At 48.8% G+C, this 16,815-nt stretch overlaps 4 protein-coding genes across 4 annotated transcripts; all 4 read right to left on the bottom strand.

The window, feature by feature from the left end:
• Positions 424 to 1,645, bottom strand: LOC8083281 (fasciclin-like arabinogalactan protein 1). Its single transcript, XM_002460353.2, has one exon. The coding sequence runs from the start codon at positions 1,628 to 1,630 to the stop codon at positions 626 to 628; it is 1,005 nt and encodes a 334-aa protein (XP_002460398.2). The 5' UTR covers positions 1,631 to 1,645; the 3' UTR covers positions 424 to 625.
• LOC8083280 (skin secretory protein xP2) lies at positions 6,986 to 7,957 on the bottom strand. The gene has a single exon (XM_002460352.2). It carries the CDS (start codon positions 7,955 to 7,957, stop codon positions 6,986 to 6,988), a length of 972 nt encoding a protein of 323 aa, XP_002460397.1.
• On the bottom strand, positions 9,315 to 11,867 carry LOC8083279. The gene is made up of 5 exons (XM_002460351.2): positions 11,641 to 11,867; positions 11,499 to 11,547; positions 10,924 to 11,208; positions 9,913 to 10,134; positions 9,315 to 9,746 (listed from the first exon to the last, which is right to left on the bottom strand). The coding sequence occupies exons 1-5, from the start codon at positions 11,715 to 11,717 to the stop codon at positions 9,597 to 9,599; spliced, it is 783 nt and encodes a 260-aa protein (XP_002460396.1). The 5' UTR covers positions 11,718 to 11,867; the 3' UTR covers positions 9,315 to 9,596.
• LOC8063745 (dof zinc finger protein MNB1A) lies at positions 14,969 to 16,316 on the bottom strand. Its single transcript, XM_002460350.2, has one exon. It carries the CDS (start codon positions 16,188 to 16,190, stop codon positions 15,240 to 15,242), a length of 951 nt encoding a protein of 316 aa, XP_002460395.2. The 5' UTR covers positions 16,191 to 16,316; the 3' UTR covers positions 14,969 to 15,239.

Below are 16,815 nucleotides of genomic sequence, written 5' to 3'. Positions count from 1 at the left end.
CGATACACTTTGGTTCTCTCGCAAAATCTGCGACGACAAGGAAACCATCAGAAGCTCGTCGTCGTGACAAGCAGCACTTCAATGCCCAGCTGACTTGAGACTTCACTCGTCCGTCAAAACCAAAAATACAAACACCTCCTGATAAACACGCACTGAACCTCACTCTAGTGCTAACAGGCAGATAAAACTAAAAAAAACAAGAAGAAACATGTAAGGCCTTGTTTAGTTCTCAAAATTTTTCAAAATTCTCCGTCACATCGAATCTTGCGGCACATGCATGAAGCACTAAATATAAACGAAAACAAAAACTAATTCCGCAGTTTACCTCTAAATCGCGAGACGAATCTTTTGATCCTAGTTAGTCTATAACTGGATAATATTTGATATAAACAAACGAAAGTGCTGCAGTAGCGAAATCCAAAATTTTTCTCAAACTAAACAAGGCTTAAACAGGAGCTCGAATATTATGTAACAAGCAAGCATACACTATTTTCTCCCGATCGAGAAAAAAAAAAACAGAAACCTCGCAAGCACGCCATCACAAACCACGATCACACGCCAATGGATCATCACCGGAAAAAAAAATAAACAAAACGCAAAAAAAAGAAAGCCCTTCCATCGATCGCTAAGCCAATGCTGAGGCCACGGCCGCCGCCAGCACGGTGGCGAGCCACCACCGGTCGCACGGCGCGCCGGCGGCCGCGCTCTTCTTGTTGGCGTCCTTCTGGTCCACAGGAGCCGCGTTGTCGTCCGCGTTGGGCCCGGGCGCGTCGGCCACGGCGGGCGGCGCGTGGCGCGCGGCGCCCTTCTTCCCGGCCTTGGGCGCGTCCGCCGCGGCGGCGGGCGCGGGCGCGGGGGCCGGCGTCGGCGACGGCGCGGGCTTGAACAGCTCCACGGGCTCCACCACGGCGTTGATGACGTAGACAGCGAGCGGGTCCTTGTCGACCGCCGTGGACTTGACCCTTGCGGGCGCGCCGCTGCCGGCGGCCGTCCGGATGGTGACGACGTCGCCCTGGTTCTGCACCGTGAAGTTGAAGTTCCGGGCGGCGCCGTCGGTGGCCAGCGTGTTCATGGGCCCGTTGTTGGACTTGAGGCTCCCCAGCGAGTAGTGCACCGGCACGGCGTGGAACAGCAGCAGCTCCGCCTTCCCGTCCGCGCTGAGGTTCTTGTATTTTGGCAGGAACGCACGCACGGCGTCGTCGGAGGGGCAGAACACCGTCAGGCCGCCCTCCACGGCCGACTGGTACGTCGACGACGCGTCCGGGGACGCCGCGATCAGGTCCGCGAACGCCTTGCACCCGCCCTTGGCCATCTCCGCCGTCACGTTCGGAGGCGCTGGCGGCGCCGCTGCCGCGGGAGCCTTCGCCTTCGCCGCCGCCGCCGCCGCCACCGTTGTGGTGGTGGTGGCGGCTGCGAGGGCGAGGAGGAGGAGGAGGGGGAGCGCGGCGGCGCGGCTGAGGCGGCGCATTGTGCGGGGCGAGAGCGTGGAGCTGGAGCGGATGCTGTGCGTGCGCGTGGGGGAGTGAGAGGGGAGTGGCAACAGGATGGACAGTGGCGTGCACTTTAGCTCGGTGTGTGAGAGTGATGCCACTGCCCCCCTGGTGTTCAGGTTATTTGCATGGCATGCCATTGCTTCGTTTTTTTTTTCTCTGTGCACCAGGTTATTGATCCTCTGAACTGAACAGTCTTTTCTTGTCGAGTCCTACCATAATTTCCTCTTTCGTCTGGATTTTTGGTGGTGTGTGCCGTGTGTCATGTGGAGAAGCAAATGCATTGCTGTCTGCTGATCTGTTCAGCACCATCAACACGTACTCATCAACGGATGAACCCCGGCCAGTGCATGTGCATGCATAGTTCGTCCACTTCTTGGTCTTGGCTCTAGCTAGCTGTGCATCAGTGCGTGCATGCTATGGTACCCTTTTGGAGCATGCGAATAACAATCGAGAAGAATGATGACCGTGTCTTGCTACTGGGCATAAACCGTGAGCGGCGGCCCCACAGCCAGAGAGTGGAAACAAAATTCACACGGCTACTAATTGTGTGTGTGTCCTGCCCACTCCTGTGTCCTATGATAACGCTATCCACGCATCAATTGATCATGAAATGTTTGTACGGGCGTCGTACATGGCCGTGCCTAATGTAATCCATACGCTCGCACCGGTGGAAATGATGATTTCCCAGGCCCGGGCCGGGACAAAGCGACGTGATGAGGGGCTGTGTGGGCAAACAGTTGCTGCTAGCAGAATTCGTTTGAGTAATATATTTTTTTTTCATAATAAATCAGCAAATAATATTTTTAATCATAATTTTTTAAAAAGCGAACAGTCTAGCTATCCGGTCTCCTGTCAGCTGCAGGCAAAGCCGCAAACTGTGCTTTTTATTGGAACCAACCGGGCTTTACTACCTGTGAAGAAGCTTCTTTTATTTTAGTTTATTTAAGGTGGCGGCGTAGCATGAAGGGACATGCATAGCCTAGCGAAACGAATGCCGAGGCGTGTCCATCGGTTTTGCACCGAGTTTCCCAGGGTCAAAAAGGCCATATCCGTCTCTAGATCCGCTCCGTGGTGGCTTTCTCGACGGCCATCAACTGCCGCGGACCCGGCCGGGTCCCAACTGCCACACCCAACTTCGGTTGGAGGCTTGGAGCACAGGGACAGAAAAAATGGCATGAATTACAATGTAACGTGTTGCGTGTTTCTCGTGCCATATCTTGTTATCTTAACCAAACAACAACGTTCCAGCTAGGTGCCACGATGAATATAAACATACATACATATACAAGTAAACTCATGTTCTGCTGTGTGCGTTGGGTGCATCGACTAATTAATGTACGTACTCCGGCTGCTGAGTGCTGAGGGCATGTACAACTCATAGACGGGAAGGCGTCTGCAACAACCTTGAATCTGATGCACAGACAGCTAGAGAAACACATCATACAATCCACAGACAGGGGTCGTCTGCAAGCTGTTTAATGCTTTGTATATAGCTAAGATCATCCATGAATATTATTTTGTATACCATGGTGTTGCTATTTGATAGATAATGGGTCATAGCTATGTTAAATTTACAATAACAACATGTACACAGCAAGTATTAGCCTTTTTATAACTGAAACAACACTACCCTTTGTACATAGATATTTTAGGACCGAATCATTCAGTTTTCCATAAATTAGAGCTGAAACAGAACTCTTGCCGTGGCTCAAACAAGATTGAACTGACAATACAAGCAGCGTTTCCAAATCGAACATGTTCATAAAGGCAACACGAAAGCACATATTCAACACGAGTGTACATGTACATTCAAATTAGCATCAAATTCTCATCGAATGTGAACAGCTAGGAGAAAATACAGTACAAGTTCTTCAATTGATCAGGTAGCTGCTAGGAGGTAAATACAGTGTACTTCCAATCGACTTATTGAATGTAAACAGCTGTATTTCACTGCCTTCTCCAGTCAACATAAAAAACTGAAAGGATGCAATTCATTATTTTGATAGTTTTCAGTTAACAACTTACTTGTTTCAGCAAGATAGGAAAAGGCACTATAACTAAGCTGCCAGTTGATCAATAATCAATTCATGTCACAAGTAATCAGCAATTTTGAAGATTACTAGGCTGCAGAATGGCCAGAACCTAAAGCTTGAAAACTACAACATTAGAGCTAGGCTGAAGATTAACAGGCTGCAGAACACATAGAACCTGAGTAAAATCCACATCCAATTCAGTTGAATATTCTGAACTGAATGCACATTAACATTCAGATATGAGTTCACATTCAGGTAATACATAAATGAAAATCCAGAGAATTCACAGTTCATGGATACAACACTATCCTACTTTGTTGATAATTGTGTGGAATAATCGGAGTGACGCCATACTATACATTGAGCTATGGTATGTGCTTATCCTTGTTCGAGATGGCATCCTGACGCAGAAAAAAGTGACAGAAAGAAGATAGCATCCTGACACAGACCTGAAGGGCAGCGAGCTGCCGTTGCTGGATGGCGACCGGGCTCTCAACCTTCGCGGCGCATCCAGATCCTCACCTCGTCGATTGGAAACAACGACTCTGTACAACGCTACCTCCTCGTCGCTTGGTGCCTGGGAGCACGAGCCCACGTCGTCGCCTCCCGAGACGACGAGGTCGCTCGTCTCTTCCCTCCTGAGGGGCTTTTTTGCAAGAAACACCGTATAGAGACGATCCAAACAGACGCGTTGTACGTGCCCCCCTGGGCGGTGCAAAGTGCACGTGCCGGCGTCACTTTCCGCCGGATCCCCGGCGACCAAGCGAGGGTAAGTTGAGCCGCAACCGCGCTAAAGCACAAAAAGCGCTGATCGAATCCGATGCTGCTAGATAGCTTGTGTGCCCGGCGAAACCAGCTGTGGTCTCGAGGGATTGGCACTTTGGCAGCGGGCCGGCCTCGAGGTGCCACACGGTGACACGGTGAGGGCTGAGGGCTGAGGAGGCCGTGCGCCTCCTGCCGCGACCCCGGAGGTGGGCTGCCACCTGCCATGGCCTGTGAAACCAACAATGTTCTACGTCTTGGCCTCCGGCGCCGCGGGGAAGCAAGGCAAAGGCAACCACCAACGGAGCAACCATGCAGCCGCTCGCAGGTTTGCTGCCTTGGGTCAGGATGCGAACTTCACTTGCAGGCGGGGCGGGTTTTTACCGCAACCCGCATGTCCGCTCCGCAAAATCTTGCTTTGTGGCAGATGTGGATTAGCTGCAACAGTTTTGCGGCATCATGTGTGCTTTTCCGCGAAGTCCATTGGACAAGAGCACAAGCCCGCAACGTCTCGCAAGAACCCGCAACAATAGTTGTGTCCTGCCTCATCAAATATCCAGCGCGACAACCTACACCTTCTTGTTCTGGCGCTGGCCTGGCGGTGTCCATCGGCTAAGAGATTGGAGTGGTGAGTGTAGAGGATGAGGAGTTAAATCTTCTCCAGTGGCGATTGTGTAGTGTGCTGGGTGCTGCAAGGTCCCGGCTACCCCGGCCGATCTCACCGTCAACGCACGGCAGCGACATCCACGAGCACCTAGCTGCAGGCTAGACCCCCGCTGATCAGAGGATTTTAATAAACCTTCTCCAGGTCGTCCTGTCCAGCAATAACAATAGCAGCTACTAGATCAGAGGATTTGAACTCCACAAGCGGAGGTACGGCTGCCGGCGAGTTAGTTAGCTCCTTCGCTGACATGTCCGTGCGAATCCTTGCGATGCTGCAGATGATCTCGTAGCGGCAATGGCAAATCTAGCACTAGCCGTGTGCGGGCCTTGCAGGTTTCTTGTATTAGCCACAGAGTCCGCGGGATCACGACGAAGGTCGCAGTTGCGCTCGTGGACAGTCACAAACCCGCTTAATTAATTTGCGGCAAGCTTAGTGGGTAAGTGGCCATCCGCAACCCGCCCCGCCTGCAATCCGAATGCGAACCACACCGGTGAGGTGTGCCGGCAGCTGCCACTGCCAGCTACCCCGGTCAGAAGAGAAGAAATTGCGCGTTTGCGTCGGCTCGCGGCCCGGGTTGTTTTTTTTTTCAGTTTTTATCCGACTTCTACCGACCAAAAAACTAAAAGCTGAAACAAACGGCCCAACGGTTGAGGACTGATTTAGTTTGCAAAAAAATTCAAGATTTTTTATTACATCGAATCTTTAGATGCATGTCTAAAAAAATTAACTAATTGTAAAGTTTGTCTGTAGTTTACGAGACGAATCTTTTGAGCTTAATTAGTTCATGATTAAACAATAATTACCAAATACAAATGAAAGTGGTACAATAGCCAAAGCCAAGAATTTTTGCGAACTAACAAGGCGTGAATTGGTTTTCTGAAAGCTGGAAAATTAGCTTATGAGAAAATAAACTAAGAGTTGAACTGAGCAAATTTTCTGGTTTTGGTGTACCAGGAAGCTAAAATTGTACTACAAAAGGCAATAACAAAAACCAACGCACGGCTCAAACAAATAGAAATTTAAGAAGAGGGCAAAACATAATGTTAGAACATGTTTGTTTTAGCTTTTATCTGACTTCTGCTAGCCAAAAAAACAAGAAGCTGAAGAAAAATATAAGTTTGTTCTTATAATATAGTGCATTATAGGATTTGTAAGACAAAATAAGAGAGAACATAGAGGACGTATATACCCTCATTTTATTTCATAATTAGACACTATTATCAACGTGATTGATGGTAATTGGTTGATAAATAAAAAATATTTTATGTAAAATTAGTTTTTGTCCTCTATAATACATTATATTTGAGGATACATTATGAATGTTAGAATGCACTGTATTAGAGGATGGAGATAGTAACTTATAAGTTACACAAGTAAATTACTATAATATAAGTTATAGATATTGATTTGTACATATAATTTTATTCATCTAACTAATATAAGTTACACAAACAAGTTATTATAATATAATTTATTAATGTTGACTCGTATATATAAGTTTTTTTTATTTAAACTTTTTTATGCATACCATCTAACTTATAAAAGTATATTTTATTTAACTTAATCTATTAATGTTGACTCGTATACATAAGTTTGTTTATTTAACTTTTTCATGCATACCATCTAACTTATAAAAGGTATATTTTATTTAACTTCCACCACCAAATTGCGCGCGCGTAATAAAAGGAAGCAAATCGACTGCGCGGATCAATTAAATGACTTCCCTTTTGGAGCAAATCCCACATATTCATTCAATCCATGGCGCTCGAGGTTCAAATGACCGGATCGTTTACATGCACCCTTTTGGAGCAAATCAGCACCTGAATATGCACGATGCCTGCAGAGCAAACATGATCCGACTGGGAGGAACTACCGAAAGAATACCGTACTGATCGCGATCCCTCCACGACGACATGCATCGTTTACATCGCTCGCCGCGCGCATGCATGCACGAATGCACGGCTGCATGCCCATGCGATCCGCCCTCCGATCTTCACCGCTGGGTGCCTCATCGATCGCGCAGGCGCGGCACCTCAGAAAGCAGCGACGGCGGACATGGCCGCGACGATGACGGCAGCCACGAGGCTGCGACGCGTGGCGCCCTCGCTCGCGCCGCTGTCGTCCTCGCCGTCGCCGTCGGATGAGGGGCCTGGAGCCTCCGCGGCCGCGGGGGTAGTCGCCTTGGCCGGGCTTTCCTCGGTTTCCGGGCTGGTGCTCACCGCGGCCGACTGCCCGTCAGGCGAGAGTACTACCACCTCCTCTTCTAACACGCCGTAGTCTTCGGAGGACGGGGCGACGGCTGTCTCGGGGGACGGGCTCTCGGCCTCGGCCTCCGCCTCCGGGGCGCCGGCTGGGGCCTCAGACGACTCCTCCGGCGACTCGCTGGGGCTGGGCCCGAAGGGAGCGAAGGCCGGCGCCATGGTGGGCGCGTCCTCGTCCAGCGGGGGAGCGGCGATATGGGAGTCCTCGTATTCTTCTGGGGCGCCCGCGGGGCCTTCCTCCGGCGACTCGCTCGGAGAGAGGTCCGGTGCCATCGTGGGCCCTTCCTCCGGCGACTCGCTCGCGAAGGGAGAGATGTCCGGCGCCATCGTGGGCGCTTCCTCCGGCGACTCGCTCCCGAAGGGAGAAATGTGCGGCGCCATCGTGGGCGCTTCTTCTTCTTCATCCGGCGAAGCGGCGGCAGGGCCGTTAGCGTCGAAGCCTGGTGCCATGGCGGGCGCGCCTTCGTCTTCCTCCGGGGAAGCAGCGGGCCCTTCGTTTTCGTCGCCGCCGTGGGGCGCCGGGGCCTCGGCGGGGGACATCCACGGACTCTCCCTCTCCCAGCCATCATCAGGTGCTCCGGCGGGTGCCGCATTGGGTTCCCCGGCCCGTGCTTTCGACGGCGACGTTGACTCGGACTCCTCCGGCGAGGGGGCTGGCGCGGGCGCGGGCGCGTGCGGGTGGACGGCGACAGCCATCGCAACGAGGGCGAGCAGAATGCCGGCGAGTGCGGGGACGGGGGCCATGGTGGAACGCGGCTTAGTTATTATTCAATCGATTGGGCAGGGAAGCTGCGGGCGTGCGACACCACACCATGGTTAGCTCGGCGACGTAGAGCGAAGGCGGTGGCCGCGGGTGGCGGAGAGGGACGGACGTGGCATGGCTATCTTTGGCACCTACGGCTCGCGTAGTAGAGAGTAACAAATTGCCCAGGATCAGTACAAAAGGTGGGTTGATAAAATTGGAACAGAAGGGGATGCATTGAGCTAAGCTATCCAATAAAGGAAAGGCCATCATTATTTAGAGCCTTTTACTTGTATGTCGTTATAAAAGATCGATCAAACCATAAAGCCACTAAAAAGTTGTTTCGCACCGCTGTGTCCAACTTCATCTTCGACTATACTCATGTGTCATTCCGTCCATTTTAAAGCCTAATGACAGTTAAGTGGTCTGGCAATAGACTTGAATGCCTCTGGGTTACTTGGTCTCAACAACAAATTTTTGCCGAATGGCTTTCAGATGGAAGTGGAACACACCATTCCATCCGCTCAGCTAACATGACAAAAGGTTCAGCGAAGAAACTAAAACAGATACAACAAAGAGACTGTAACCGACAAAAATCCACATTCAGATCCTGAGCTTAAGCTTCCAGCCGATGTGTCACACGCTCTATCATCAGATTGAACCAAATATTCTTGTTTGACGTTACATCGGTCTCCAGCTTATCTGAGATTCTTGGTTTCAGCTCTTCTAGGATTCCTTTGGATTTCCAGTTAACTGCTTCTTGAAACATGATTCTGTCCCAATCATCTTCAATTTGGTCTTGTAGCCAAGCATTTTAGCTCCTCCAGCTTCACGGTGAACTCTGTGTGGACGATAGCCCTTTTTTCCTGTGTGGAAGCATTGTTCAAATTTAAACGTAGGATAGGTTTTTTAATATATTATATAAACCTAAAGTCCATTTGTTAAATCTGCACTAGTGATCCAAATCTTGTTCAACAAGCAAAATACTGACAAAATGGTAACTACCTCAATTCTTTAGTGCCAATCTGGTCAGTTAATAACTTAATATCGATTCACAAATTTTGCAATGCATATATGCTTCAAAACTGTAACCAGGTTTTCCAAGTTTCGTCTTACGAAGATGCTAGTTGCTTCCCTGATGGGGAAAGGAACATCACCAGTGGCGGTGAGATGTGGAAGCTTGGAAACTCCTGAAACCAGTTCAGTTCATATAAGCCAGTTACACACCTAAGGGGGTGTTTAGTTCCTCATAAAATGCAAAATATCAACTAATGCAAAATGCCAAAATTTTTAAAGTTTTTTTATCCAAAATGCAGAATTTATTGCCCTCATGAGAGCATCTTGAGACTCTTTTGGGCCTTTTTTTTTACTCTTGAGGCCAAAATCCAAAAATGAAGAAGATCAAAAAGTACACGATGCCATCTATTAAGGAGGTTCAGTCACGTACAACACGGTTCATAGCCTTACAGGTTACAGCAAGCTCACTAGCGGCCGTGATCAGATCCAAAGTGGGTGAAGAACAGAAGGCCCTGAGCGAGCAGAGTCAGCTGGGAGTGGGGTGCCACCGGCAAAATACACCGATCAGTGAGGGTATCAACTTCACTTGCTTCTTTGGTTACACAGTACAACCCTTCAGTCTGGTCAGAGTACAACGGCTTGCAGTCTTAATCTTGCTTCGGTTACTGCTCTCATGAACTCGTCAGTAGGGTTCTCCTTTGCGGCAGCTAGAGCCGAGGCGTAGGCTGACATTTCCTGCTCCATCTTCTCGACATCAATATCATTAACCGTGTCCTACCACATCTCAAAAGGGGCAGCAAGTTACAATTCAAAAATAAAACATAAATATATGCATGCTTTCGCTGGTTAGAGTACACTAGTAATACAAGAAAGAAAAATCGTACAACTATTATGCTAAAGATTAAAACAAAACTTCAGCAAGGAAAAATGAGTAACTTACATCAAGTTGAACTGGTTCACATTCCAAAGACAGATCGTTAGTTCTATCCCTGGGTGGAGGGGCTCTGTCATTCTCTGTTATTTTCCTAAACAACTTCATGAGAGCAGAAACTTCAGCATCCATAGAAGCTACATCAACTTGCAGTTCTTCCACCTTTGTACTTGACACATTTGCCTCCCACTCTAACTTCTCTAGTGCCGCCTGCTTCTCTGCTAGCATGATCTACAGTAAATGGAAGTTGCACAGCAAGTCAATAAAGTTTTGCCATTAAACATGTGATTTCAGAAAGCACCTTTAGTTATGTGCCACATAAATAAAGGTTGCAGGAGGTGATTTCACATGATGCAGGCAATCTATACCAATGACACAAACATGCATAAGTACAAAAGTAAGAAGCATCAAATACATCATAATGGACAGAGCTGTTCAAACATGAATAACAGGATCGCTTAGCAAAAAAATCAGGAAAAATACAGGAAGAGTAGAATTATAAAGTGGGGCCCCCTTTCGTGTTTGAAAATGGATTGGCTGAACCATGGAACAACAGGCAACAGTATAGTTTAGTGCCTCAAACTATACCACCAAAAGTTCCTCTGTCCAGTGCAGTTCAACATCAATCATAAAATGATAATACAAAGATGGACTAAATAGTGCGGGATCATCATGGGTTTATGAAAGATGGTGTACATCTAATGGCACTATTTTCAGGATGAGTGATGACCATTTAGATTACCCTCAATTGGGCGGCAAAGTATTATAAAGAGTGACTGCTGCAAAAAGAAAATCACAGTTTCTAAGTTTTATACGTATTGAACTAATTATAATAGTACCCCTAAAGTAAAAATATTGCAATTGTCAAACAAGGTGCTAAAGCATTCAACACCCACAGCTTTGAAAAACAATAATGTGATAGGTAGGGTGGCGCTTTCTCGTGTGGAAGAGTTACAAAGAAAACAGTATATTCAATGAATGTAGTGCACTGCAAAATGTATTGACCAAATCCAAATTCACCTTTGCACCATGTAGCTCCGAACCAGTAGATTCAATCAGTAGTTCCTTCTCGGAGAGCTGGCTCCTCAAACCATCAACTGCTTCATTCGCTGCAGTGATTCGGCCGATCAAGTTCTCTGCGGACCTCAGAGCTTCATCTTTCTCATGCAACTTCCTTTGCAGGCCACTAAGTTGCTCCTGCAGAGCAGCAATCTCTTCTCTCCGCTTCTGAGCTTGATCCACCTGTGGCCGCTTCTTGACAGGCGTGGCTCTTGTTGGCCTCACGGCCTTTGGAGGGTCAGGAACCTACACATAGAGATGTTTGAGTAGATATCAGCAACAACTAGCAGTACCACGGTAGCACACTTGTATTTCTGGTAACCGCACTGTACACTATTAAAGGATCCACTCTACTTCATCAATGCATTGTTCCGTGCCTAATCATAACAACCTTTGTGGCACAAAACAAAAGAAGATTCGAAAATCGATCACAGGAACCCCACATACTACCGAACAAAACAAACACCTGATCTCAAAAGCTAGAAAAGCGCAGAGCAAAGTTACAGGTATTTTGAAAGGGACGAGCGGAACCGCACCTTCTTGCTCTGATTCGGGGCCGCGGTGAACGATATCGAAGACAGCCTCCTGCATCAGGAAATGCGGGACGAACAGCTGAAGCGAGTTCAAAAAGATTCAAAACGAAGCGGCGGTGGAAATGCAGATCGAGGGAAGGGAGACCTGGAGGAGGGAGCTGAGGCCGCGAGGCCGCCTCGGGTCCTCGTCCGCGGGGTGGGCCCCGCCGGCTTCTCGGCCATCTTCTCCGGCGGGGGAAGCGGCGGCGGCGGCGGCGGCGACGAGGCGAGCACGATCTCTCTCTCAGGTCAGATGGTTCGGGGTACGGGAGTGGTGGTCTGGTGGACCGGTTCTATCCCCGCACGACCGTGGAACTGTCCGAATGCCGCTTACAACACTAGCACTACCTGTGTAGTGGGCCCATGGTATGTTAAAAGTAGTAGGCCGCCTATCAGCGATTTTTTGTGTTGCTTTTCTTTTAAAATTATGAATAAGTTGCATGGATAAGAAATTGAAGGAAGAATGTTTTTCAGTGGGGCCGGCACCCAACACCCTTTGCTGAGTTCTGGGGTCCAGGTTTATTATTTCTTACTCTTCGGTCCTTCTACGCTAGGGTATACTAGCATTTAAAATTTATGCTTAAATATATTTTATTTTAGAGAACAACCAATCAACATTGATGTGCTTAGAAAAATAAAAATACATATATTTTTTATGTTCTCTCTTAATTTATTTTAAAATTCAGAGAATGCACTATATTCAAAAATCAAACCGTTTCCGGGAATTAAAAGCCTTTCGGCATTTGGCTTATGGGAGCTATTTGATTTCGGAAAGGTCTAAAAATTAAGGTTCAAATGCTCATAAGAAAACCAACCAGACAAATCCTAAAAGGAATTGTAGTTCTAGCATAGTATAAGTCAAATTATTTTAAGTTTGATCAAGTTTATATATTAGTATCGATGCTTATGATATCAAGTAAGTGTAAGCATATTCGCCATAAAATATATTTTGTAGTATAACAAAATCCCTAAATATTAATACTTTTTCTATAAAAAAACAGTCAAACTCTAGATAGTTTGACTAAAAATAGAACTAGGATTGTACCGCCTCCATCCGAGAAAGAATGTAATTATAAAGGATCCGTGTCGATCAAACTGCTCCAAATTTGACCAAGTTTATAGCAAATAGAATTAGTATTTATGTGCAAATAAGTTTATTATGAAAATATTTTGTAACTAATCTGATGATACTTATTTTGTATTATGAATGTTGGTATTTTGTCATAGAAATTTAGTCAATGTTTAAATTATTTGACTTTTTAAAAAACGAGAATTATATTCTTTTATGGACGGATGGAGTATACTTCTAAAAAACGAAGATAGCAACTAGTATTTGAGACTTAAGCTCCTCTTTGACACAACTACAATCTGCTTTGGCTTCACCTGCCATATGTACGGTAGCTATGGCCTATGGAGGTTTTATTTCAATCTATCCCTCGAAAGGGAGTTGTTCAAGATATGTTTTTTTAACATAGCAAAAGTTGGAGCATGAAGGGTCTGTGGTTAATCTTTTGCCAAGTGCTTCTTATTTAAAGAAGTCAAAAGCCAACCAAAAGAGTATAACCTAAATCTACTTTTTTTATAAACATTTTTTCACAGTACAGTTCCGAAGCACTTTAAACCCTATTTTTTGCTTTTCAGCTTACTGGAATAGGTGAAAGTAAAGAGCTCTTTCATAGTTGTTCTAAGGAAGATAGAAAGATGAGGTAAGTTTTATACTTATTTTAATTAAATAGTTTACATTTTTTACAACATATAATTTACAATAGTAGTTTTTTCGTAGCTCACAATTTATTAACTTTTTTGACCGAACTGTTTAGTTTCTTGCCTCAACTTGCCAAGCCACACATGTAATGCGCCACAAGTTTGTTTTATTGTATTGTTTGGTTGAGAACACAACTTACTCCTCCGTCCCAAAATAATTATTGTTTTTGGGGGTTTTTGTGTTTGACTAGATTTATAGAGAGTACGTATATATTTGTATTTTCAAATAAAATTATTTAAAAAAGTAGATTCAATGATTTTTTAATAATATTAATTATATACTATAAGTATTAATATTTTTTAATACAATATATATTTGTCAAAATTATTTTTCGAGAAACGAGCAGAAAAATAAAGTTTAGGTTAGGGTCTAGCGCAACCACCGGAGAGCTTTCTCTATGTAATTTCACCGCGTTGAGGGAATTTCTTCGCCACGCTCTGTGGGGGGAGCCATAGTCTCTGCCGCACATGCGTGGCTACTATTTTTTTTTTTTTTTGAACGTAACGGGCATCCACTCAACCAAGGGTCTGAAGACGCGTCCTAGCGGTCGCTTGCGTGCATCGCGGGGCCGAGGCCAAGCGGGCGGCACGAATCGCACCCCCGAGACACGTCGCGGCCGCAGTACAGGGCGGCGACTGACGGCCTGACCCTGACCCATCCCCGGCACGCCGCGCAGGACGGCCCGTCGCCGTCAGAATCGAGAGGCGTCGCGCTCGGAATCAAGGCGTTGTCGGCGCCCGCCGCGGCCCGGAATTTCGAAAAGCCCCCGCGACGCCGACGTCCAACCGAACAAATCCCCGGGCTTGGGTTGGGTTCCACCACCAGCCCCATACTGCCGCGAGCGTACGTCCATCATGGTCCATGCTCCGTAGGAGAGTGTACGTGCGTGCCAAACAAAACTACCACTCAGACCTTGTTTAGATACACTCAAAAATCCAAAACTTTACAAAATTTCCTGTCATATCGAATCTTACGGCACATGCATGAAGTATTAAATATAGTTAAAAAGAATAACTAATTATACAGTTTACCTGTAAATCACGAGACGAATCTTTTAAGCCTAGTTACTCTATAATTAGATAATGTTTGTTAAATAAAGACAAAAATACTACCGTCTCAAAATTCAAAAAAAAATTTGCATCTAAACAAGACCTCACTTCACTTGACGTACATTTTCGGATCGCCTAGTCGCCCGGCTGCATCATTGGATCTGCGCGTGCCCTTGTACGTGAGCCAGCCTTTCTGCCCTACGAGGCTACGAGTACGTACCACCGCTGAATAATATTCTCTTGGCCTGTGGCGTGATCTCGGCGGCTGCGGCTCGGCCGGATGCGCGAGCACGACACGATCGAGACTCCATGCCGTCGCGTTGCTCTGCAGCTCTTGGATGGATGGATTACCAATTTAGGTTTCTGCGTACTGTATCATATATACGGGAGGATAACTTGCGACCGAACTGGAACGTGATCGTGGTTCGATGGTGGTGGTTAAACGATAATACTAGTTTAGCGTTTGCAAGAACCGGCGTGACATGCGTGGCCGGCTTTAGAATATATGCCTCCAACACTTGCAACGAGCCAACGACACGACTTCGAAGTTCGCCGTCCTTCTCCTTGCATCTGTTCTTGTGATTCTCATGGCCTCAAAAAGCACCATGATCAGCTCGATCGAAACAAGCACAGATTCATGCAGAGCCCGGCTATCCCATGTTAGCCTTTACTAGATTGGACGGAGTACAAAGCGGGGCGATTTTAAACCAGCAAAACACTAGTGTAAAAGACTGTCAGACAGACTAGACGAGTAGAGATCGCTACAGTAAGCTCAGGAAACTCCAGTACCTAGCTTCAAGAGCCAGACGCGCGCTCTGCGTGCTCTGTTCATCTCATCTCGTGGGTCGTGATGGTGGATTAGTTAACCATGGTGGCGTTGTCACGGGCGGCTCATGGCAGGTTGAGGAACAGCGCCGGGTCGGTGTCGGCGAACACGCTGGTGCCCCAGTACGACCCCAGGTCGCAGCCCGACGGCCACTCGAAGTGGCTCGGGTCCGGCAGCAGCTCCTTGCCGCCGCCGCCACTGCCAGCATCTGCTAGCCCGAGCCCGGGCGCGGCCGGTGGCTTCGTCTCCGTGGCGACAACAACAGCTGCTGCGGGCTCCTCCTCCGTCATGGTTACCGGCTTCTCCGAGGCGGCGACCGTCGCTGCTGCAGCTTCCGTCGACGGTGCGGTGTTCGCGACGTCGGCGGTGGCGGTGGCGGTGACGGTGGGCGCGTCCGTGCCGGGTGCGGCGGGGTCCGGCGCCGGGGCGACGCGGCGGCGCTTGGAGTTCTTGGACCGCTTCGTATTCTTGGGTGCGGCGCCGCCGGGCGAGGCAGACGTCGTCGCCGAGGGCGAGGACGTGGAGGAGCTGCTGCTCTTGCGGGTGCCGCCCCCGACGGGGACGTTGCGGAGGGACCCGCCCTTGGTCCAGTAGCGGCGGCACGACTTGCAGAAGTGGCGCGGCTGCGACGTGTTGTAGTTATTGTAGTAGCAGAACTTGGTGTCCCGCGCCCCGCACCGCGGGCACGGGTCGCCGACGACCGGCGCCCGAGCCGGGGCCGCCTCCTTCGCCGCCGCCACCGCCGCCGGCGCGGGGTAGCCCTTGGGCCGGCGGAGGTCCACGCCGGCGAACGGCGTCACGGGCCGGCGCCCGTGCTCCTGCATGCGTGGCGCCGTGTGTGCGAGCAACGCGAGGTCTCCCGAACGGCCGAACCGAGCTCGGAGCCTAGGGAGCGTCGCGGCGCGGCGCGCGGGCGTATGGGGTGTTTCAGCTGCTAGCGTTGGTGGTCGCTCTCGATCGAGTTTATGGGCACGGCGCCGGGTCGGTGGAGCAGGTCCGTCCGGTCCGGTTAACATCTCACGGCTCCGTTTTTATTTACCGCCGGGCCGACGCGTCAGTGGCCTCGTGGTCGCGCGCGTCGGGCGGTGCGCGGGGAGGGGGTGAGGTGGAGTTGGTGAGGGTGGCTACCGAGCGCACGCGTCACTCTTGTTTGACCGCGGCACAGTGGCGACCGGCGGGGAGGGGGTGACAGGCCAGCAGCGACCGCCGAGAATTTGTACTGTGCGCGGGCGGTGCCGTACGCGTCCGTGGCGCGCGCACGGCGGGGCCAGGCGTGGTGGGCAGCCGCGACCGCGACCGCGACCGCGAGACGCCACTGGTGGCACGGGCACCGCGCCTCCGCCGGGTCTACCCGTTACCTACCGGTGCCGTACCAGAGCCCGCGCGCGATAACTGCCTCGTGGACCAGCGATCACTGTACTCGCCCCGGTCCCGCCCGTCGGTGGAGTACTGGCGCGGAACTGCGGCTACAGGTGCTGCGACTGCGAGAAGTCACTTCCAATTTTTTTTCAAAATGAAAACTATAGCAATTTTATTTATATTTAACAAATATTTTTTAATCATAAATTATAAATTAACTAGATTTAAAAAGAACTATCTCGTAAATTACAGGTAAACAGTACCATTAATTATTTTTATCTA

Source organism: Sorghum bicolor, chromosome 2 (genome assembly GCF_000003195.3).
Source record: "Sorghum bicolor cultivar BTx623 chromosome 2, Sorghum_bicolor_NCBIv3, whole genome shotgun sequence".
In the NCBI taxonomy this organism is placed as follows: Eukaryota; Viridiplantae; Streptophyta; class Magnoliopsida; order Poales; family Poaceae; genus Sorghum; species Sorghum bicolor.
Note: the sequence above shows the minus strand (reverse complement) of the source record. Positions and strands in the feature narration are given on the sequence as shown.